General features: G+C 49.9%; 1 protein-coding gene across 5 annotated transcripts in view; it reads right to left on the reverse strand.

Moving 5' to 3' along the window:
- Positions 1-24,827, reverse strand: part of PKN2 (protein kinase N2) — a 308,544-nt gene that overhangs the window by 144,514 nt on the left and 139,203 nt on the right. For all 5 annotated transcript variants that reach the window (XM_063939946.1, XM_063939945.1, XM_063939944.1 and 2 more), the window contains one exon: positions 5,808-6,102. In XM_063939946.1, coding sequence (XP_063796016.1) covers positions 5,808-6,102 — 295 coding nt within the window. The remainder of the gene's footprint in view (positions 1-5,807; positions 6,103-24,827) is intronic.

Here is a 24,827-nt window from a genome sequence, read left to right on the forward strand (position 1 = left end):
GCTCTTCACACCGTCGTAGGGGGCTACGCCCCCTTCACCCCTGCACGTCTTTGTGTGGTTGAAATATATGATTATATGGAGTATTACCTGCATTCCTACTGTTGTTAGAGGTAAAATATTGCGCAATGTAAGGGCAGCGGATGGTGGTGGGGGCTTTGCCTCTTGCTACGGCATGAACAGCGGCTGCAAGGCCCGATGTAGAGAATGTAGCGGGTGTGTGAGGGACCGTGGATGGGGGAGAGTGTCTGTTGATGCTACAGGTGGAGGGGCGAAATGGGGAAGGGAGTTGGGAGGTGCTGCGGGTGGGGTTGGGCGGGGGAGTGGGGTCCGGAGGTGCTATGGGTGGGGGAAGGGCGGGGGGTTGCGGGTGGGGAAGGGACAGTTGCGGAGGTTGCTGCGGTGTGGGGGAGGGTTGTCTGTAGATGGTACGGGTGTAGGGGGTTTGATGCAGTGAGGGGGTGTGCGGATGGGTGAGGGGGCTGCGGGTGGTGGAGGGGCAGGTGCGGGAGTGAGTGGATGCTGCAGGTGTGGGGTTGGGAGGTGCCATGTGGGGGGGGGGGGGGGAAGCATGGGTGGTGCAGGTGGGAGAGGGGCAGGTGCGGTGGGGTGGGGGACGGGGTCCGATGGTGGTAGGGGAGGGGCAGTTGTGGGTGTTCCGAGGGTGGGGGAGGGGTGGGCGGCACGGGTGGGGAAGGGAGGGGTGCGGGGTTTGCGGTTGTTTGGTGGGAGGGTGTCTGTAGATGCTACGGGTGGAAGGGGGTTGATGGGGGTGCTGCAGGTGGGGTAGGGAGGTGCCGTGTGGGGGGGGGGGGGGGGGGAAGCATGGGTGGTACGGGTGGAAGAGGAGCAGTTGCGTTGGTTTGGCAGATGGGGGAGGGGGTCTGGAAGTAGCCGCGGGTGGTGGAGTAGCAGGAGTGGGGGTGCGTGGATGACACGGGTAGTGGAGGTGGGGTGCTGCTGGTTGGGTAGGGGGTTGGGAGGTGGTGTCGGGTGGAAGAGCGGCAGGCGTGGTGATGTGGCGGATGGATGGGGGTCTGGAAGTGCCGTTGGTGGTGGAGGCGAAGTTGTGGGTGTGCGTGGATGCCACGGGTGGGGGAGGGGGGGGGGGTGCTGCTGGTGGGGTAGGGTTTGGGAGGTGCCGTGTGGGGTGGGAGAAGCATGGGTGGTGCGGGTGGGAGAGAGGCAGGTGGGGTGGTTTGGCAGATGGGGGCGGGGGGTCTGGAAGTGCTGCGGTGGTGGAGGCGCAGTTGTGGTGGGTAGCAGTGGGTGGGGGACGGGGTCCTATACACACAGCATGATACTGGTCTGTACAGCATGGACATATACAGACACAGCGACTGCACTCACCACTTGTGGCTGGGCCCCGGCATTCCCATGGCCTGTCACTTCCCCACACAGCTGCAGTATGCTGGACACCGCCGGCACCACCTCCTCCGCTCCTCGGTGTCGTTATCCACAGAAGGCCCTGAGAGAGTCACCTCCTCACACAGCAGCACGTTGGGGTCGGCGGCGCAGACTCTTCCGCTCCCCGGCGCCTCCGTCAGGTGGACAGTGGACCGGCATCCCCCGAGGCCGTCCCTGCCCCACACAGCTGCAGCGTGCTCTGGTGCCCCGCCGGAGCCTCCTCCGATCCCAGTCCAGTAAAAAGTTAGTGAAGTGGGAGCTTGGCAGGTGCCCATAGGCAGCTGCCTAATGCTGGTGCCTGGCACTGACACTGAGCACTCCCCCAGCAGCATGGCGCCTGGAGAGCTGCGGGTAGGGGAGCGACTTATGTGGAGCTGGGGGCAGGAGTGGCGTGAGGCTGGGCGCCTGCACACAGACAGGTGCGGGTGACGGGGATGTGGAAATGGAGGGGGTTGCGGCGTTGTGCTGACGGCGTGTGGCGGTACAGTGTGGGCTGGGTGTATGAGAGAGGTTGTGGGGCGGGCGGGCAGCGGTCTGTGCGGCCGTGGTGCGTGCGGCGTGTTGCCGTTACTGTGTGTCCACGTCTGCAAGGTGATGCAGAGACGCGGGGCAGCAGGGAGGGGACGCAGAGACGCGGGGCGGCAGGGAGGGGACGCAGAGGCGCGGGGCGGCAGGGAGGGGACGCAGAGGCGCGGGGCGGCAGGGAGGGGACGCAGAGACGCGGGGCGGCAGGGAGGGGACGCAGGACGGGGACGCAGAGACACAGGGCGGGGTCCCAGAGACGCAGGGCGGGGACGCAGAGACGCAAGGAGGGGACGCAGAGACGCAAGGAGGGGACGCAGAGACGCAAGGAGGGGACGCAGAGACGCAAGGAGGGGACGCAGAGACGCAAGGAGGGGACGCAGAGACGCAAGGAGGGGACGCAAAGACTCAGAGCGGCAGGCAGGGGACGCAGAGACGCAGGGAGGGGATGCAGAGAAGCGGGAGGCAGAGATGCTGGCGGTAGGGAGGGGATGCAGAGAGGCTGGGTGGCAGGGAGGGGACGCAGAGAGGCGGGGCGGCAGGGAGGGGACGCAGAGAGGCGGGGCGGCAGAGAGGGGACGCGGCAGAGAGGGGACGCGGCAGAGAGGGGACGCAGACACGCGGGGCGGCAGAGAGGGGACGCAGACACGCGGGGCGGCAGAGAGGGGGACGCAGAGCGGCAGGGAGGGGGACGCAGAGACGCAAGGAGGGGGATGCAGAGATGCAGGTGGCAGGGAGGGGATGCAGAGAGACGGGGCGGCAGGGAGGGGATGCAGAGACGCAGGACGCAGAGATGCGGGCGGTAGGGAGGGGATGCAGAGAGGCAAGGTGGCAGGGAGGGGACACAGATGCGGGGCGGTAGGGAGGGGATGCAGAGAGGCGGGTTGGCAGGGAGGGGAGGCAGAGACGTGGGGCGTCAGGGAGGGGACGCAGAGATGCGGTGCGGCAGGGAGGGGATGCAGAGAGGTGGAGCGGCAGGGAGGGGATGCAGAGAGGCGGGGCGGCAGGGAGAGGGACGCAGAGACGCGGGACGGCAGGGAGGGGGACGCAGAGAGGCGGGGCGGCAGGGAGGGGATAAAGAGAGGCGGGGTAGCAGGGAGGGAACGCAGAGACGCGGGGCGGCAGGGAGGGGACGCAGAGATGCGGTGCGGCAGGGAGAGGATGCAGAGAGGCGGGGCGGCAGGGAGGGGACGCAGAGAGGCGGGGCGGCAGGGAGGGGACGCAGAGAGGCGGGCGGCAGGGAGGGGACGCAGAGAGGCGGGGCGGCAGGGAGGGGATAGAGAGACGCGGGTCAGCAGGGAGGGGACGCAGAGATTTGGGTCAGCAGGGAGGGGACGCAAAGAGGCTGGGCGGCAGAGAGGGGAACGCAGAGACGCGGTGCTACCTATGTACTCTCTCTCACCTGTGAGGTTGGGGCAGCGTCCACAGTACCAGGTGTGCTGTCCCGCATCTCAGGCTTGTGCAGCCGGCAGGCCAGTCCCTGTGGTGTGCAGTCCGGGTCTCTGGGGATGGTGGGAGGCAGCGTTGTCTTAGGTGTGCGGAGGAGGCGGCGGGTGTATGTACGCGGCGGCGGGAGGCCTATGAAGCCGCCATACATATTAGGAGGGACGGGTGGCGCAGGAGACGGACGGGGAGGCAGCAGTCAGGCGCGGGTGATGCTGCGCCGTAACTGGCGGGACCAGGCGCGGCTGCAGTGCGGGAGCTGGTGCTGGGGGTGTGCGGAGGGCGAGAGGGGTGGTGCGGCCTGCGGCTGTCTGGTCGGCTGCGGTGCGGCCCGGCCACTGTGTTTGTGCTGCGGAAGGGTGTGAGAGTCTGGGAGATGGCGGGCTTGTGCGACGGGTGGGATCGGTGCTGTGGGGTTAGCGGGTGTGTGTGCTGATCCGTTATGCGTCGGGTCTGGGCCGTCAGTGGCTGCATGTGGGAGCTGGTGGAGGGGGGTTTGGGGGTATGTGCTGCGGGTGGCATTGGGGTGTGGGTGGCCATGGTTACCTGGCACTGTGGTGGGTCCGTCCCCTGGTGGCTTGTGGCTGGGGATGGTGGGGGGGATTGTGTGGCTGCTGCTCCCGTTCTGCTAGTGGTCTGCTGGGACAAGGCAGGAGCTGCTAACTCCACCCAGCCCTGTGACTCCACCCAGCGTTAGAACTGCAGGCACAGAGTCACAAGGCAAATATATAGGAGATACAGGTTGAGTATCCCTTATCCAAAATGCTTGGGACCAGACGTATTTTGGATATCGTTTTTTTCCGTATTTTGGAATAATTGCATACCATAATGAAATATCATGGTGATGGGACCTAAGTCTGAGCACACAATGCATTTATGTATCATATACACAGCCAATATTTTTAATGACTTTGTGCATTAAACAAAGTGTGTGTACAGTCACACAAATCATTTATGTTTCTTATACACCTTATACACATCTTGAAGGTCATTTAATACAATATTTTTATTAACTGTGTATTAAACAAAGTTTGTGTACACTGAGCATCAGAAAACAAAGGTTTAACTATCTCACTCTCATTCAGAAAATTCTGTGTTTCGGAATATTTGGATATGGGATACTCAACGTGTGTGTGTGTGTGTGTGTGTGTGTGTGTGTGTGTGTGTGTGTATGTATATATATATATATATATATATATATATATATATATATATATATATATATATATATATAATGAAGATCATTGCATACATATCCATACTTATTCAAAAGAGCAATCGCTGGGGTGACAATCCTGGAATAAGCAAGTCCACCGTTGAAATCACTTCCACTATAGCCAAACAAGTCAGGAGCACTCACCAGTCTTCAAATTCATCCACTTTTATTTAGAGCAGCATTTCAGTGCAAAGTAAAGCAGCAGCGACGTTTAGGTCCTCACCAAAGGTCGCACGAAAACGTGGCTGTTTCTGAGGATTTGGTTTCGCGAAACAAAATCCCAGATGAGCGGGACAACCTGCAGCGTCCCATGCCCACTGCAGCAGGCTGGTACTGCAGGCATCCGGAAGCTGTCCTCGGCGCAGTGACCCCCAGCAGAGAAGCCGGGGCAGCGCCAGGACCGCACCCCCCCTCTCCTCCGCCCCCGGTCACATGACGGGGGAGCAGCCATGTGACTGGGGGAGCCGGAGGAGCAGCACTGCACCGGGCGCTGTCAGGAGCCGGCACCCGCTGCAGCTTCAGGTAACCCTCGAAAAGCCACTGCTCGTGCTGGCTTATCGGGGGTAATAGAATAGCCCCCGGCGGGACAATTAGCCCCGGTAAATTACAGGCACTAATTGGATATCCCCCTGTTTTCCAGGTATCCTCACAGGATTGCAAGTGAAAGAATTTGCTCCACCTGTGGGTCTTTTAAAATGTGTCAGTGAGTAATGAATACACCTGTGCACCGGCTAGGTGACCTGGAAAACATGAACAGTTGGGGGTACTTGAGGATCTGAGGTTGAGAAGCACTGCTGTAGCTCTCCTGCACCAGTAGAACAAACCTAATAAAATCTTTCATGCTCTCCATTTGAAATTAGAGACAGTATCGCTGTTATACTGGTATCTGCTACCGGACTTGTCTTGAGTGATTTGTCATAAGTTTCCTTATATGTTGTATGTTAACCAAAACTGGCTTGAATGTACAAAGACCAACCACTGTAGCAAAAGAACATTCTGCCCGGACCTCAGCAATGCTTCTTGTTTATGAGAACTTTACCTAAGGAGAAAACTAAGGCTGTCTTCCCTCTTGCTACTTTGTAGGTTTGTGAGAGCTGTAGGTCCATTCACTTACATGCTTCCCACACTCCACATGTACTGTATACTGTATTTTCTGTAGGTGATGGAGCAGCTTTAAGAATCAAAATGCCAACACCGCCAACAATACAATGTCATAATGTACCTGGTAGATCTTCTGCTTCTCGTACAACGATATGTGCATTCAACTCTTGCAGACTGTTGTGTAGTTCTTCAAGTTTCTTATTTGACTTTTTCAAAATATTATCAACATAAGCCAAATTCTTTTTGTCCGTGGTAACCTTCCGAAGGTTTTCTGCTCCTTCTTTGATTTTAAGTTCTTTTCTAATTTCACGCTTGATTTGATCCTTTATTTCATCCAAATTTGGCTGTGATAGAGGGTCAGAGAAGTCTATTTTCTGATTAATACCCATGGTGTCAACTATGTGGCTTCTGGGTTCCTGTAAAATTAAATTAAGAAATCAGTGACCACACACACACCAGCTGACAAATATGATTTGATACTATAAAAACAAACAAAAAGTTTTACAAAGTAAAATAAAGAGTGAAGGTGCACACACACTTGAAGAGAAAGTAAACAACATTGCTCATTTTCACCCTTCTTGATCGATGTTGTTTAGTATATTGGCCAGTGTGTTTGCTGCAGCCGCTAAGCGATGTGCGGCCCCGCAGGTCATTAATGACCCTCGCCGTCGGCTGTGCACATCGCCTAGTGTGTACCCACCTTTACTCTCTATAATTCCAATAGCAGTCTCTGAGGACAAGGCTTACTAATCTATCTTCAGCTGTATGGTTACCGCTGAAATATAATGGCATATCACATCATCTAAGAATGTCATCACTAAGGCCTCTTGTTTTAAAATACATGCTTCGTGGCCAGATCATTAAGTAACGCTTGAAGAGAAAGATGTTCTCGGAAATTATAAAGGCCACAAGAGTATTAACACTTCTGTAGAATTATTTATTTTATTAATACATAAATTTACAGTTGTCCATTAGATGGGTCAGTGAAACATAACACTAAGACTGGTGGTCTATCCCGAATTATCTCAAAAAGGTTGGGCACATACTAGAGTAATGGCCAATCGTTCGGATGGTCAGGCCAAATTCCCTTCGGCCCAGACCATGCAAGACTGGCTGTACACACTACACAATGTAATGAATAATATAACGATACCTTCTTCGGTCCTCCTTTACACTGCACAGTACCGCATACATCGCCTGATAGGCTGCGCAGCATGGCTGGCCTGAAGATGTTGCATTCATGAGTGACCAATTGTGCATACAGTCTAGACAATGTAGACAATTTGTCGTTCCAATATGGCAAATTATCCAGATATCGTTCTACTGGGGTGTAGTACGGGTGACCGGCGGTCTCCTGACCGACGCCGGGATCCCGGCGGGGAAGGGCGAGTGCAGCAATCCCCTTGCGGGCTCGCTGCGCTCGCCACGCTGCGGGCTCGGTGGCGACCTGCGGTCGCCACGGGTTCTATTCCCACTCTATGGGTGTCGTGGACACCCACAAGTGGAAATAGTCCCTGATGGTCGGCATGCCGACCATCGGGATAGTGAGCCGTCGGGCTCACGGAGGAAGTCATGTGACTGTCGGTCAGCCGACCGGCGGTCACATGACTACCACCCGTTCTACTGTGTACCCACCCTAACACAACAGGCTGAATTAATCTTGTAACACTAGCAGAATATTTAATCCAGCTGTAATGGGATAATGACCATAAAGCTGTCGAGATCTGGTAAAGGATGAGAGCGAATGACAATTGGCTGTTTTCTCCCAAACGCCGGAGAACAGACCACAGACATTCAGAAACGTTCACTAAATTAGTTTCATTTAGCCAACACAGGGGTCTATTTACTAAGCCTTAGATGGAGATAAAGTCGCTGGAGATAAGGTGGTATATTAAATTGAAGTCGAAAGCTGCCGTCTGTCTAAAACACGGCAGTTTTCGACTTTTAGGTCGGAAGGGATTCCGACCTGTTCAATCTAACCACAAATTATTCGACAAGTCGAGGAATTCGACTTGTCGAAAAGCACGTGGATCAGCGCAATAGCTGCCGATCCACGTGCTTGTGTAGAAAACGGGGCCAAAACCCCTTTTCGACCATCTCAATTCAACTTTAAAAAAGGTCGAAGTGAGATGCGTTATCAGAGATGGGGAGAGCTGCGGGCAGCCAGATGGGCAGAGCAGCGCCGGAGGATGTCACAGCCACCGCTCACAGCAGCGTCCACCCGGCTCCAGCAAGCGAGACCCCACTTGCTGGAGCCGGGTGGACGCTGCCATGAGCGGCGGCTGTGATGCGGGGACGGGGAGAGAAGGGACGGGTAGAGGCAGAGAGATGGGGGGGGAGAGATGGGGGGGAGAGATGGGGGGGGGGGGGGGGGGGAGAGATGGGGGGGGGGGGGGGGGAGAGAGATGGGGGGGGGGGAAGAGAGATGGGGGGGGGGGAGAGATGGGGGGGGGGGAGAGATGGGGGGGAGGAGAGATGGGGGGGAGGAGAGATGGGGCGGGGGGGGGGGGGGGGGGGAGAGCCGCGGGCAGGCGGGGGAGAGCAGCGCTACGTCTGCCCGCGGCTCTCCTGTCTCAGCTCCCGCATCTCAATTCGACTTTAAAAGTCGAATTGAGATGACATTGAATAGACCAGGTTGGATCCATTCCGAAAAATGAATGTCGGAATGGATCAGACTTCAATTGAATATGCCCTAAATGGGGACATATACTAAGATGTGATAAGAGCGGAGAAGTGAGCCAGTGGAGAAGTGAGCCAGTGGAGAAGTGCCCATGGCAACCAATCAGCACTGAAGTAACATCTATAATTTGCATACTACAAAATTATACAGAGCTGCTAATTGGTTGATGGGGCCACTTCTCCACTGGCTCACTTCTCCGCTCTTATCACTGCTTAGTAAATGTCCCCCAAAGTACCAGCGGTTCCCAACTGCTATGCCACAGGCTCTTTGAAAAATGACAGGAGCAGATAGGCTGGTACTTTATCTCCAGCGACTTTATTTCCATACAAGGCTTAGTAAATAGACCCCAGAGTCCGAGTGAATATTTTCATACATTTTCCTGCATTTGGCAGCTAATGGCTGATTGTCGTTTGTTCTCCAAAATTACCAGATTTTTTTATCTAACCATTCAACTATTTGGCTAGTTGGAATGATCATCTTTTGATGTGTGGCCAGCATAAGACACGCTACCCGCCTGCTACAATCAGAGGAACCTTGCCGTAAACATTCTCTTTGTAGAAATTAAACTTTAGCTGTGTCCTCCTATACTATAGCTGCAGTAACTCCAAAAGGCCCTCCCGGAGCGCCAGGACACACACAACTCTATCGCCAAATGTCTATCACGTCTTTTTACCTGAAAATGTATCTCAGTCGCAGTGTGAAGCAACTAGGACGCACCAGTACTGTGCAGATTAATTCTAATATACAGCACTTATATATCTATGTGCAAGTGAACCTGTATACAAAGTGCTAAGATGCAGCTGCTAAGATTTTTTTTCCCACACCAAGTTCTGTTGTGCTCCGTGTACAGACTTCGTCGCACTGAGACATACAAGTTGTGCATTTAAAAATCAGCAGTCTCCCGGTACATCTTAGTCCCACTGCGACTAAGGCGCATTTTTGGGTTAAAAAAAAATGCAAAAAAGATGCCCATTGCTACAGTGTTGCATAAGAACCTTGTGGCTCACTCAGGCCAACCATCTCTTATCACACGGCGTATTGAGGCTAGTTGTATGAGGAGACATCTGTAAGTTCGTGAGGAACGGTCTCTGTCCCAAGTCATAAATTATAATACTCGTAAAATATCTACATCTACACACACACACACCATGCGACTAATGCTGGTTACACACGAGGACAAAGTATCGGCCGCCCAGCTGATCCACCAATCGAAAGATTTCACTGCACAGGCTGAACTCTATTATTGTATGCACTGTCAATAAAAAATGAAACTAACCGTAAGATACGTTTCAGTGAAGGTGCAGTTCCCTATTTATGGCTGATCCAGAACATGATATGAGCACACTCCCATTACACTGCCACTCACATTAGTGGTCACTAGGCTTCATGATCGCCTGTGCTATTCTCACAGCACTACTTTGGTGTGCGTCATACAGAACGCAGCGTGAGAGAATTCTGAGTTACTCTGTGCGTACCTTTAGTCATACTGTAGTCCTTATCAACCAATACACTAAGTGGAGCAGGTGTACACAAACATTTGAACATGATTCAGATAGGCGTGAAATCAGCATTGCAGACTATTGTTCAGTTTTCAATAAGGAGATTTATTGTAGACTTACCATAGTTAAATCTCTTTCTGCAAGGTACACTGGATTCCACAGGGAATACATTGGGGGTGTAGAGTTGGATCCTGATCCGAGGCACCAACAGGCTAAAGCTTTGACTGTTCCCAGGATGCACTGCACCGCCTCCTCTATAGCCCCACCTCCGGGCACTGGAGCTCAGTTTCGTTTAACAGTCCAATGCAGTAGCAGGTAAAAGAGACGACAGCTGTTAGTCACATAGAACCCCATTCTCACGACAAGAGAAGGGACCAGCGGCTAATGCCATATAAACACAAAGAAGCTAAGTGCGTCCGGGTGGGCGCCCTGTGGAATCCAGTGTACCTCGCAGAAAGAGATTTAACAATGGTAAGTCTACCAAAAATCTCCTTTTCTGCAGCGGGGTACCCTGGGATTCCACAGGGAACACATCGGGGATGTCCTAAAGCAGTTTATCATGGGAGGGGACGCACCGTAGCGTGCACAAGTACCTGGCGCCCAAAGGAAGCATCCTGGGAAGCGGCAGTATCAAAGGCACAGAACCTAATAACATGTTCACTGAGGACCACGTAGCAGCCTTGCACAATTGTTCAGCGGACGCGCCACGGCGGGCTGTCCAAGAAGGTCCAACAGACAGAGCAGAATGGGCTGTGATACCAGCAGGAGCTGGGAGTCCAGCCTGCGCATATGCTTGTACAATCACCATTCTAATCCATCTGGCCAAGGTTTGCTTGTTCGCAGGCCACCCACATTTGTGAAAACAAAAATTACAAAAGGGTATCGAACCTCCTGATAGCGGCAGTCCTCTCCACGTAGATATTATGAGAGCCCATACTACATCCAAGGACCGTTCTTTGGAAGACAAACCAGAAGAGATAAAAGCCGGAACCACAATCTCTAGGTTAAGATGGAAAGAAGATGCCCCGGTTATCTACTTAAAGTGGTGAGTTCGAAGAACTGCCTGTTCACGGTGAAAAATCAAAAAGGGTGGACGACGGGACAAAACGCCCAAGTCAGACACCCTACTAGCAGAGGCAATAGCCAGCAGAAACACAACCTTAAGAGTAAGGCATTTAAGGTCCACAGACTCAAGAGGTTCAAATGGAGACTATTGTAGGGCATTTAAGACAACAGATCCCACGGAGCCACAGGAGGGACATAGGGAGGCTGAATCCGTAAAACACCCCGAGTGAAAGTATGAACGTCAGGAATAGACAATTATTCTCTGAAACCACACCGACAAGTCAGATATAGGAATCTTGAGGGAGGCCAGACGAAGGCCTAAATCTAGGCCTTGTTGCAGAAAAGCCAAAAGCCTGGGAGTTCTGAACGAATAGGCATCATAATTCTTAGTAGCACACCATGTGAAGTAAGAGTTCCAGACCCTGTTATAAATCTGTGCAGAAGCCTGTTTGCAGGCCATCAACAGTTTGAATAACCGCCCTAGAAAATCCCTTGGCCATCAGGAGTGAAGCTTCAAGAGCCACGCCGTCAAAGCCAGTCTGACCAGGTCTGGATAGACACAAGGGCCCTGAACGAGGAGGTCTGGGCGTTGAGAAAGTAGAAGAGGTTGCTCTATTGATAGACCCTGCAGGTCTGAGAAGCAATGCAGTCTGGGCCACGATGGGGTGACTAGAAGTAGCATTCCTCTTTCTTGCTTTAACTTCCATAGTATCCAGGGCAGGAGTGACACTGGAGGGAGCACGTATGGCAGCCGAAAATTCCATGGAATTGTCAGTGTGTCCACGAACGCTGCTTGAGGATCCCTTGTCCTTGATCCGAAGACCGGAACCTTTTGATTGTGTCGAGATGCCATCAGGTCTACATCTGATAGGCCCCACTTGTCCACTTGGGAGTTGAAAGACTTCCAGATGAAGACTACACTCTCCGGAATGAACGTCCTGACGACTGAGAAAATCCGCGTCCCAGTTGAGGACTCCGGGAATGAACACTGCCGATATTGCCGGCAGATGGCGTTCTGCCCAAAGGAGGATCTTTGATACTTCCAGCATTGCCATGCGGCTTTGAGTGCCGCCTTGATGATTTATGTACGCCACCGTGGTGGCGTTGTCTGATTGTACTTGAACAGGCCTGTTCTGTACCAGAGGCAGGGACAATGTCAACGCATTGAACACTGACCGCAATTCCAGAATGTTTATCTGGAGGAGAGAGATTCCTCTCTGGTCCACCGTCCCTGGAGAGAGTGTTGCTCCAACACCACGCCCCAACCTCGCAGACTAGCGTCCGTTGTCAGGAGCACCCAGTTGGAGATCCAGAAGGGATGGCCCCTGTGCAACTGTTGATAACGTAGCCACCAGCTCAGTGACAGACAAACCTCTGGAGTGAAGGAGATCATTTGAGACCTGATCCGATGAGGCAGGCCGTCCCACTTGGAAAGGATTAACCTCTGCACAGGGTGGGAATGAAATTGAGAGTACTATACCATGTTGAACACCGACACCATGAGGCCTAGTACTTGCATCGCAGAGAGAGGAAGCATCTGATCCTGTACTGAAGTTTCAGGACTTTCTCTGGAAACAGAAACAATCACTGGCTGTGTGTATCCAGCAGTGCCCCTAGGTGCACCATGCTCCGAGCAGGGACCAGCGAGGACTTTTTCCAGTTTATGAGCCACCCTTGGGCTTTTAGGAATTGTACCGTCAATTCCACATGACTGAGGAGAACATCTTGGGAGTTCGCCAGGATCAGCAAGTCGTCCAGATATGGCAGGATCTTGATTCCCCGACAGCGGAGAAGGGCCGTCATCACAGCCATGACCTTGGTGAAGATCCGATGGACCGTGGCCAGTTCAAATGGCAGGGCCTGGAATTGATACTGTAAGTTGCCAATAGCAAACTGCAGATATTGCTGATGCAATATGGCAATAGGTATGTGCAGGTAAGCATCCTGTATGTCCAGGAATACCATATAGTCTTCGGGTTCCATGGCCAGTACAATAGAGAGCAGAGTTTCCATAAGGAATTTGGACACACTCACAAATTTGTTCAATGATTTGAGGTTGAGTATAGGCCGGAAGGACCCATTTTGCTTCGGAACTAGAAACAGGGTCAAATAGTATACCCTGCCTCTCTGGGACAGATGTACCGGCACTACAACTCCTGTGTCCAGGAGGGATTGTACAAGCAAGTGTAGAGCTTGCACTTTCAACGGATACAAAAGTATAACCGTTGAGCAGAACTGGCGAGGGGGACGTCTCTTGAAAGAGATTGCATACCCGTGAGAGACAACGTCCCTCACCCAGGCGTCCGAAGTGGTCTTTAACCAGGCCTGGGCGAACGGCAGAAGTCAGCCTCCCACCCTGGGGTCCCCTAGGGGAAGGCCCACCCCGTCATGCAGCAGGCTTGTCTTGTTTGGAAGCAGGCTGACGGGCGGAACAGGATTGTTTAGGTTTTGGCTTAGTGGTTTTGGAAGCACGAGCCTGTCTTGGGTACGCCTGACCTTCTGCTTTCCCTGGAGGTCGAAAGGAACAAAAAGTGGTACTCTTAGCCTTCGGAGCAGAAGCATTAGTACTTGGGAGCAATGCAGTCTTAGCAGTCGCCAAGTAAGTCACAATCTTGTTCAGATCCTCCCCAAATAGGATGTCTCCCTTAAAAGAAAGCACCTCCAAGGTATTTTTGGAGTCCAGGTCCACCTTCCAGGACCTCAACCACAGAATTCGGCAAGCTAGGATAGATGTAGTAGACGCCTTGGTCGCCATAACACCTGCCTCAGAGGCCGCCTCCTGAATATAGTGGGAGGCTGTGGTAATATAAGAGATATTGTCTGGCAGTGTCAGAAAAATCCTGAGGCAGCTCATCCTCAATTGCCTGAACCCATGGTTCAATTCCTTTTGCAGCCCAAGAGGCTGCCATAGTGGGTCTATGTACAGCACCGGTAACAGAGTAAATAGACTTCAGGCAACCCTCCACACGCTTATCCGTCGGTTCCTTCAGTGAGGTGACAGGCAGTGTAGATGACACCACAAGACGGGCGACATGCGAGTCCACTGGCGGTGGAGTTTCCCACTTGTTGCTCAACTCCGCAGGGATAGGAGAACAAGCTAGCATCTTTTTAGACAGGGAAAATTGACTACCAGAATTCCTGTCGTATGTCAATTAAATGGTCAGAATGTGGTAAGACTACTTTAGTAACCTTCTGACGTTTGAACTTATCAGGTTTCTTAGACGCAGTAGTGGGCTCGATCTCATCATCTATTTGGAGAATCAGCTTAATAGCCTCCACTAGGTCAGGAACATCAACCTGGGTTGTAGATTCCTCATCAGAAGCAACTGTATCAGTGTATGACGGATCAGTGTATCCCGATCCTCATCAGAATTATCCAAAATATTAGTGGATTGTGAGGAAGAAATGGTCCGCTTAGATGACCCCTTGGCCCCAGAGGGGCGTGGGGTAGACTTTTGTCTAACCAAAGATTGATTTAATTTGTGTAACTGGGTAGACAGAGTGTCCGCCCAGGGTGGATTAACTACAGGGACAATATGTGGCTGCAATGATACAGGAGGTCCCACAGAGTGTGTAAGACGTGTCACAAGCATACTCCGCATACTTGAGAACGCTGCCCAAGGTGGGTCCTGATTAGCCACAGGCTGACTGGGTGGTGTATTACACCCAGTGCCTGAACCATCAGCTAAAACTTCCCCCTCAGGTAAATCCTTGGTGCCAGCACTGCATGATGCAGAAGCGTCCGCGGATTTCCCGCCATGTGGCAGACATTATAGGGAACGTAGCCTTAGAGCGTAACAGTACAATATAGCCAGACAGACAAACACAATACCTGCAAATAACGCCCTGTGTTGTGACCGTAAATACAGGGCACAAACAGAGGATTTAAGCGGTATGAGGTAACTGAAATACACACTAAAAAATACCAAACGGTATATACTGTGTAGCACTAGGCACACTCAGTCACAGGTACAATGCAGAAGTTATTACAGATAAACAAACTACACTGGACTAGTAAAACTACATATAGATATCTATGAATATAGCTATAACAATGCACAGTAGATACTGGATGTATATCACAGAATACTTGTACTAAATATTCAGATAGCAGTACACTTGTTCTTAACTAAAGGCCCATACACACTGGGCGATTTTGAGCTGAAAGCAGCTCACTTTTGGTGTTTTGAGCTGCTTTCAGCTCAAAGACGCCCAGTGTGTATGTGTGTATGAGCAAGCAATGAGCGCTGATGCGCGCTCCCGCTTCATCGCTGGCAGCCGCCGTTCATCTACTGGTATTATCAGTAGATGAACGGCAGGGTGAGCGTCTTCCCATAGCGTCCTGCTATGGAAAGCCGCTCACCTCTGCTGACATCGCTGGGCAGCGGGGGAAAGTGTGCCAGTGTGCATGCACTGAGCGCTTTCCAGCCCAGCGATGTCAGCGATCATCGCTGTTCATACATTCTGGGCAAAAACGCCCAGTGTGTATGGACCGTAACACTGTCTAAAATGACATGTAGAATACGTAAGTGTCTGTAAATGCACAGCGCTGATGAGACAGGCGGCTTTACAGAGGAGACCGTGCCCAGCAGTCCCGGAGATCAGATCAGCTCAGCTATTTGTGAAGATGGCGCCAAAATATCTGTCAGGGAGTGAGGGAGAGTGAAATACAGCTCCAGGGCGGCAACACCAGCAGTAGATGGCGCCCGGAGCTGGAGGAGGGGCTACAGGTCAGCACCTTATCCACTATGCTGGTCCTCACCACCGGGTACTGTGCAGTCTATGTAAAACGGATTTTAGTAAATCCGACCTGTGCTCCCTGCCCTGGTGGATCTAGTGGGGTCCCTGTGCAGTGTAGTGTCCACGCCAGCGGACCGCAATTTACCAGTAAGTCCCACATGGGGGACCCTTTTACCTCCTCCCTGAACTGCAGCCACGCGATCCCTGAGAGCGTCAGCGGTGGTGGGCCTGATGACCGGTGCGCCTCCGCTGCAAGTACCCAGGTACCAGGCCGCGTCAGTATGCAGCGCTGCTGGGAAGGTGATGGAGCCACAGCACAGAATGTCAGAATGACAAACAGTGCTGCGCCCCCTGAAGTATTCTTAAAAAGCTCTTTCAGGGCTGCTTAGGGCAGCCCCACCTATTAATGACCTGCTCTGCAGGCAGCAACTAACAAACTGAGCTCCAGTGCCCGGAGGCGGGGTTATAAAGGAGGCGGTGCAGTGCCTCCTGGGAACAGTCAAAGCTTTAGCCTGTTGGTGCCTCGGATCAGGATCCAACTCTACACCCCCGATGTATTCCCCGTGGAATCCCAGTGTACCCCGCTGCAGATATATTGTTACTTACAATAGTCTGCAAACACATTGTGTTTAACATAATGGGGTTAAGGTATTACCAAGATTATTACAAAGATGATCACATCTCAACACACAAAAGTTGAATCATCCTAATGTAGGTGGTCACAAAATATTACACTGTAAGCTGAAATGCATGACCATTATTATCGAGTGAATGGCTGCTCCTATACAACATTAATAATATTAAGGTACTTTATTCTCTAAACCGCTGATGAAACCTTTAATGAATAATTAATAGGCAAGGATCTCATGTCCAAGGCCTCACATTTCAGTGTAGGCTTACTTACATTTTGTCTAATGCAGAACACCAAGATGCATCAGGCACTCCGTAACATCACACTAAAGAAATATCATGTGTATAGTTTCTTTTGATACAACACATTTAAATAAAAAGTACATGACATTAATGAACATTAGGTACCGGGAGGGCAGGACTGGGGCTTGAAGCAGCCCCGACACGTCCTTGTGTGCGCGCAAGGGGGCGTAGGCAAGTCTGAGGGGACGGGATATGAGCCAGGGGCCCCAGCCCCCCCCCCCCACACACACATACACACAATCTATATGTTTTCCAGTAGTGGACATAGGCTGCGTTGATCTCCCAGTCCCGCTGTGTGTGTGGCCGGGACAGCCCAAGAGGTCATCAGCCCTTCTGGTATTTGCCAGATGGCCAGTCTGGCCAACCAGCCACAAATAAATCAATTGTAAAAGTATTTGCGCACAGTCTTATGTAGCCGAATGCAGATGGAAATTCAATTAATCTTGGCCACTTGTAACTCCAGTATAAAGTGACAGGAGTTATTAAATGGTTTCTGGACTCCCATGGTGTGTAGTAGTAGTGTGAGGAGAGTTCAGACTAAAGTCAGTCTTCTGGCTATCTTAACAGCAGTGTACCCAGAAGTTTAAACAAGTTTAGCCACTTTACACAGCTTATCCCAGTGCATTTGGGCATGAGAATGCAGTGTCCAGCACAGCAAAACAAACAATTGAATAGCTCTCGTCACTTGAGACGGAAGCTGTGGGCTCGATAAAATAACTGAATTTACCCAATACAAGCTAAAATGTTAGCTTTAATCCGGAATTTACTATGTAAAACAAAAAAATACTACTACTATATCTACCAGAGAGAACGGTGCATAATCAACAGACCAGAAGTACCAAATATTTTTAGACGTAACCAGAATAAGTGATATGGCAGAAGAGCAGCTCGAGGCAATACATATTATATATAAGTACTGCAGTACAAATGCAAACCACTGAATGGTAAATTACATGCTACAGCAGAATATGGGCGCTATTCAATTGTTATTGCGGCCTGTTCTCCCATCTAAGGTGACAGGAGATTGCAGGGGTGATATTCAATTGATGCTCGTTATCGCGCCCATTCTAATGTTCCTGCTAGGCTGTTTCAGCACTCTGCCCATTTTTGAAATATGAAAAAGCACCCTAACCTTATTCAGTGCACCCTGCAGGTTCATAAATTGGCCCCTTGTATACAGAATGCAACAGTTACGAGTACATGTAATAATGTACTTGTATACTCCTTGGGACACAATTTCTATCCTTAATGAAATGTATAGCAGAATGGGAACTGTATATGGCATCACTGCTGTGGCTGCCTGCATACAGTGGCTGTAACATAGCACTCTGATGAAGAGGGAAAGAACAGGGTAAGCAGTGAGCATGTACTGCTTACACTATTTCCCTAGTAGAACAGACTTCTTCAGAACGGGAGGGAGTGCACGGAGGCTCCTGCAGAACTGATTGACTGAACTTCAGAATATTCAGAGGCCAAAGTATCGAACTTGTAAAACTTTGCAAACGTGTTCGAATCAGACCAAGCTGCAGCTCGGCAAAGTTGCAAAGCCGAGACACCCCTTACTTACGAGTAGAGTGGGCCTTAACAGATTTTGGATACGGCAGTCCTGCCGTAGAATAAGCGTGCTGGATAGTGAACCGAATCCAACGAGAAATAGTCTGCTTAGGAGCAGGACACCCAATCTTCTTGGGCTCATATAGGACAGAGTCCGACTTTCTGTGACGAGAAGTTCTCTTCACATATATCTTCAGAGCCCTCACAACCTCCAAGGACTTTGATGTAATTGAGGAGTCAGTAGCTACTGGCACCACAATAGGTTGGTTGATATGAAATGCCGACACAACCTTCGGAAGAAACTGTTGACGTGTCCGGAGCTCAGCTCTATCTTCGTAAAAGATCAAGAAAGGACTTTTACAGGACAAAGCCCTCAATTCCAACACACGTCTAGCAGAAGCTAAGGCCAACAACGTGACCGCCTTCCAAGTAAGAAATTTGACCTCAACCTCCTGTAGAGGCTCAAACCAATCCAACTGGAGAAACTGCAACACCAAGTTAAGGTCCCAAGGCGCCATAGGCGGTACAAAGGGAGGTTGGATGTGCAGAACTCCCTTCAAAAAAGTCAACCTCAGGGAGGGCAGACAATTTTTTCTGGAAGAAGATGGAGAGGGACGAAATCTGGACCTTCACGGAGCCCAACCTCAGGCCCATATCCACACCTGCTTGCAGGAAGAGGAGAAAACGTTCAAGTTAAAACTCCGCCATAGGAAACTTCTTGCATGGAACCTCCCGTATTGGAGAGCCTTGTAAGAGGCCACCATCTTTCCCAAAAGGCGAATGCAGTGATGAACTGACACCCGGGCTGGCTTCAGGACATCCCGGACCATTGTTTGCATCACCAATGCCTTTTCCTGCGGAAGATTCACCCTCTGCACTTCTGCGTCGAGGATCATCCCCAGAAAAGACAACCTCTGGGTCGGTTCCAAATGTGACTTTGGGAGATTCTTACCCTAAGGAGAGAAAGATACCTTTATGAGCTTCCCACCAGCCGTCTGAGTGTGAGTGTTGGGGTATGCATCAGTTGCTTTTATCAGGAACCTATATAAGTCACTTTCCTGTCTGGCTGAGTTCCTTATGTGTCACACCGGGTGCTATACGAATAAAAGAAGTTACCTTCACAAAGAAACCCTGATGCGTTTAATGCCCTCATTCTAAGTGTGAGTGGGGTACGCTTCGAATTCACGTCAGTCTTTCAGAGGCACTTTATTAGTTGTATTAAGTATTGGTAATATTTACTACACATTGGTCGTTTTTGTTATTTTGTTTTTTTTTCATGTTATCTATGTTTGTAGACCTCACATTTAATTGATCCGAACTGAGGAAACCACCCTGATAAAAGAAAATCCTTCACTCAACCCAAAAGGGATGTTATGGTGATATTTTACTAATTTTAGCGCTTGTGGTATATTACAGTTTTTCAAATCACATCCCTGATAGAGGCTATCATTAATTGCACCCCCTTTGCAAGAGAAGCAGACCCCGCAACACATCCCCATTACCGTCTGTGGTACCAGAATCGGTATCTGTCTCATCTTGCGTGATGTTAATAAGCGCGCGTTTTTAGGGGTATATAGCGGGGTGTCCTGAGGTACCAGAACCGGGCCATACTGCCATGGAGTTCTGTAATACCTGGGTTGCAGATTCATTACTTGCAACCCTGTCAGAAATCTGAGTAATCAAAGATTTGATAGAGGAAAACCATTCAGGTTCCCTTGCTGGAATCTGTGCTAAACCAGTGCTATCCTGATTACATGGAATGGGATCATCTTGTGAGGACATATCCTCCGCAGCATATGATACAGTGTCCCTGGACATAGCTAAAGTAGACCACCAAACACTCCACACACACAGGTGAGGGCAGACAGAATTTCCCCCCCAAGAATGGCAAGAGAGACACAGAGATTGGAGCCAATCCACACACAGCACTTTTACCAAAGGGAGACCCCTTGTCAGCGCTGACTGTGCACCTTAATAGGATACACAGTCGTATTGCAGCCTCCCCTTCTACAACCCCCTGGTACAGTTTACAGATAGCTGGAGTTGCTGTGGAGAGACCTTCTTTCCTGGTCAGCACTGTGCAGGCAGGAAAATGGTGCTGAAACGCTGCTGGGTCTGCTCTGAGGAGAAGCTCCGCCCCCAAAATGGTGCAGTCTTCCTGCTCTTCTTCTGATTATACTGGCCTGAGGATTTAGTGCTGACTGAGATCCTGGGACCCAGACAGACTTTTGGACCAGTGTAGGGTGTAGCGCTGGCTCAGGGCGCCCCTCACAGCGCTGCGCCATGTACCGCTGAGCCACCCCCGGAGCGCAGTTAATACTGTGCTCCTACCCTGTTGCCGCCATCTTCACACCGACCCCCCGCTTGCTAGGGGGTTAGGTGTCTCACTCGCCACCGATTCTTCAGCTCTGCAAGGGGGTGGCGGCATGCTGCTGGGGATAGCGCTCCCCTCTGGCGGAGAACTATTAGACCCCTCTGGAGGAGCTCAGTGTCCAGTCAGCGGAGACAGTGGCTCAGACCCCGCAGGGCGGACACTGCTCCCCACCTCAGTCCCTCACTGCAGTAAAACAAAAAACTCTAAAAACAACATTTTACTAGGAAAACTCAGGAGAGCTCCCCTAGCTGTGAACGGCTCCTCCAAGCACATTTTCTAAACTGAGTCTGGTAGGAGGGGCATAGAGGGAGGAGCCAGCCCACATTCTCAAACTCTTAAAGTGCCAATGGCTCCTAGTGGATCCGTCTATACCCCATGGTACTAATGTGGACCCCAGCATCCTCTAGGACGTAAGAGAAATATATGTATAAAAATTATAAATATATGCGCTATGCTTTGTGCCCAAAGCATCACATCAAAAGTGTGCCCTTCAAACTTTAACATGTGCCCTCCTCAATGATCAGCACCCTGCCCTAAAAAATCCTAGAGTGAACACTACATCAGTGTTTTGTTTAGCCACGTAATGCAGCTAAACCCAACTAAACTAATGGGTGTGATCGTGAAAAGTCTCACTTGGGTGCCCAAACAGGTCACTTTTTGTACATTTCAGCTCACTACCCCCAGGTGCAGCTGTAACAATTGAATAGCACCCAAAATATACTTTGAAAATATGAAAAAAGGTAAATTATTCATTTAAAAGCATGTTCAAATGGTTCCTCAAACCTCCAAGTGCCAATCTTTCACTGTATAATATAAACCAGTAGAAACTAATTTGCATTTATAAACACCACTATATATTTTACATTTTGTTTATTTTTTTTCAACAGCTTATGTACAGAACAAGCTAAAAATACCAGTGCCTGGGAAGAATCAGCCAAGTGTCCTGGTATTTGCCTCTTACAGCACGTCCCACTCTAAGAACGCGATAAGATGGTTTTTAAAGGGCAGCCACTGTACTCTGTGTGGGGAAGATGTAGGTATGGCAGGAGAGTAGTGTCATTTTCTAGCACAAATCTCTGGATAGTAATAGATTTCAAATCACTATATTACCAAACCGATACTGACACTGATCAATGCACTTGCCAAGGATTTAAAAAAGGTAGGAGGATTTCTATGTACCGCCTTATTGAAAATATTTGAGACGCTCTTTTTCTTGCAAACTTCTTTTACAGAGGAAGTTGGACAGTTTCATGTGATGATTCTCTGCAGACTACCATCAAAAAACTTAAAGGAAAAGGAGGTGGCAGACAACGTATTGTCATTCTTAAAACTATGATCCCAGGGTGTGGCTCATTGGGTCGACCCTGTCTGGGTCGATAGTTACTAGGTAGACATGGACTGAAGGTCGACACCTATCCTGAAAATGGTAGACATTGACTGAAGGTCGACACATATCCTGAAAAAGGTAGACATTGACTGAAGGTCAACATGAAAAAAGGACGACACAGAAAAATGTCAACATGAGTGTCTTTTTTTGGTGTCATTTACTCTGGAACATGAACGGGAACCCCAATTAGTGCACAGAGTCCCCTCGCTTCGCTCGCCATGCTTCGGGGACAGTGCATCACCCTGCTACCGCTGCGCTCGGCAGATGTTACTATACCAATCCTAGCCCATGTGGATTATACAGTACGATAAAGTAAATGAAGAAAGTGGGAAAAAAATCATGTTGACCTTTTCATGTGTCGACCTTCTGTAAACGTCGACCATGGACCCAATGCATGTCAACCAATAGTGGTCGACCAAGTGACTGTCTACCCAAGTATAGTCGACCTAACAACCGCATACCTTGATCTCAGCCATTCCCCAAGGACATTAAGCCTACCCAAGTCCATAGACCACATACACAATGTACTGTGCTATGAGGGCACCATCACACGCATAAATATCACTCTACAGAGATCGAAACACACAGTACATTCAAATAGTGTAATTCCATTCAGCACAATGGATGCGACTGTCTATTTACGTACAGCAAATTGTGTCCATCTAAAGCGCAAGTTTAGCCTCACAACATTACATAGCTGTGTGGAGGAGGGCGCCAATGGGATGCAGGAGGTTACAGGTGACTGCCAACATCCTTATAACATAGCAGTTGAAGAAACCATATTCATTACAAAGTAAGGCTTTGCAAAGCAATAGAAAATGACCAGCCATTATTTCCGGCTCTATGAAGTACACATTCTGCTGTTCCCTGCTTTGGAATAACTAATGAAATAAAAATGTATAAAGTCTGGAAAGGCAAACACTGAAATAAAGAGCACTTGTAATAAAGAGGTCAAGATGCAAAAAGAAAGTAATTGGACTCCGATTTGAAGAGCTTTTGTGCATAAAATATTAAGGCCAATTCTTGCCCAACGCACACATATTATGCATTAGATTCACCAGAAATAGACTTTATAATTCTTATTTTTTATCAGCTTTAACCTGAAGAATGGTGTAGAGATTACATGTCACGTTAACTGTCACTAAGTTTTTTTAAAAAATTAACACACACAGACTGCACAATTACTGCCTTAAAAAGAAAAGAAATTGTTAGATCTTGGGTAAACCATCAGCAGAACCAAAACAAAACTCCTTCCTCTGTAGAAGTTGTTGCCGTCCTTTATCACATCCTAGCATTAGTCAGACAAAGCGAGGAGAGGGGAGCACAAATTTGGTAACCCAGGAAGCATTAAAGTCTGATTAGCACAAGCAATTAGGGGATGTGAGAGCTACTTGTCTGTCAAGGTTTATTTTTACACAACTGACATTATGTCAGAGATAAGTGTGTCTGTGCAGACAAACCACATTGCTTTATTACTAGTATAATTATCTGCTTTGGCCTCAAACACACTGGTATATAGAAATATTTATCTGCCTACACCCAAACAATACGCAGCATGGAAAGTATATGCCTGCAACTTAACATGTTCATGACTGGAACTAGCATACGCCACACTGGATTGTTACCAGGAATAACTTTTCCGTTTCTTTCTCAACCTAATTCAATTTTATGGTTATTTACTTATTTTTTGAAGGTCACGGCAAAAAAAGGAAAGTTTCTCCCAAAACCAGAGCATGGCAAGTCACTGAAGCCTCAAGCAGTTTCCACTACTTAGGCGCTACAAACCACCCTGGGCTCAATTCAATTCTGCACAATGTTGATAGTGTAAGGAAGGAGGTCCCGGAGCTATTCCATACCTCCCAACTGTCCCGCTATTCGGACCCTGTCCCACCCCGCAAGCAGCAGTGTCCCGCGGGCAGTGGGGCAGTCGGGAGAGCCTTTAATCACCCGCTGCTCTGCGGGCGATCAAAGGCGGTGATCACTGAATACATGCCATGTGCACGGCATGTATTCAGTGCTAGGAGAGGAGCGCTGGGCACGCCCTCAAAAGGCAGGAAAATGGTCCTTTTGCCGAGGCACACTCGAGCGAGACCACGCCAACCACGATCAATGCCACGCCCCTTTTCAGGTCGGCGCGCGGCTTCGTTGCGCGAAAGTCCCGATTTCATCAACATGAAAGTTAGGAGGTATGCCATTCATTGTCCTTATCACTAGACAGGAGATGCCAGTTACTTGCATTTTCCAACTGAAGTGCCTGTGCGGTGCTTAAAGGCAGAAATCACCTTCGCGGCATTAGTACAGTCTGATTTCTGCTTGCACCCTAGAAGGGGTGTTATCAGAAATCCTCTAGTCAGTCAGGGCCGTCTTTTCGTATGGGTTCAATCAGCAGTTGCCCAAGTGCCCCAGGAGTATATCGGCTCTGGGGAACTGGAGATATCAGACTTCAAAGCAGTGTTCCCCATCCAAGCCTGTTAATTGCTGTTCCCAACCAGATATCTCGGGTTCTGTCTGACTTAGAGTTTTTCTGAGGATATACTCAAAAAGCTGGGACTCTCCTATCTTGGGTATAAATTTACTAAGATGGGAGTTCTATTTAAGATGGTATGTTGCCCATAGCAACCAATCAGATTCCGGGTATTATGGTCTAGAAGGTGCTAGATAAATGAGAAGTAGAATCTGATTGGTTGCTATGGGCAACATTCCATCTTAAATAGAACACCCATCTTAGTAAATTTACCCCTTGGTGTACAATGGCAGCTTGTCTCTACCATGCTCAGAACCAGAGATATCAGCCTTCTAGCAGCTGGTCCCTGCTCCAGCTCCACGACTGGTATCCAGTTTTATATTTTCGTTGGTGGATTGCTCTGGCTCCTGAAATAGGATCCCCAAATCCCCAGTACTTCCTGAAA

The sequence above is a fragment of the Pseudophryne corroboree genome, chromosome 9, assembly GCF_028390025.1.
Source record: "Pseudophryne corroboree isolate aPseCor3 chromosome 9, aPseCor3.hap2, whole genome shotgun sequence".
NCBI classification, from domain to species: domain Eukaryota; kingdom Metazoa; phylum Chordata; class Amphibia; order Anura; family Myobatrachidae; genus Pseudophryne; species Pseudophryne corroboree.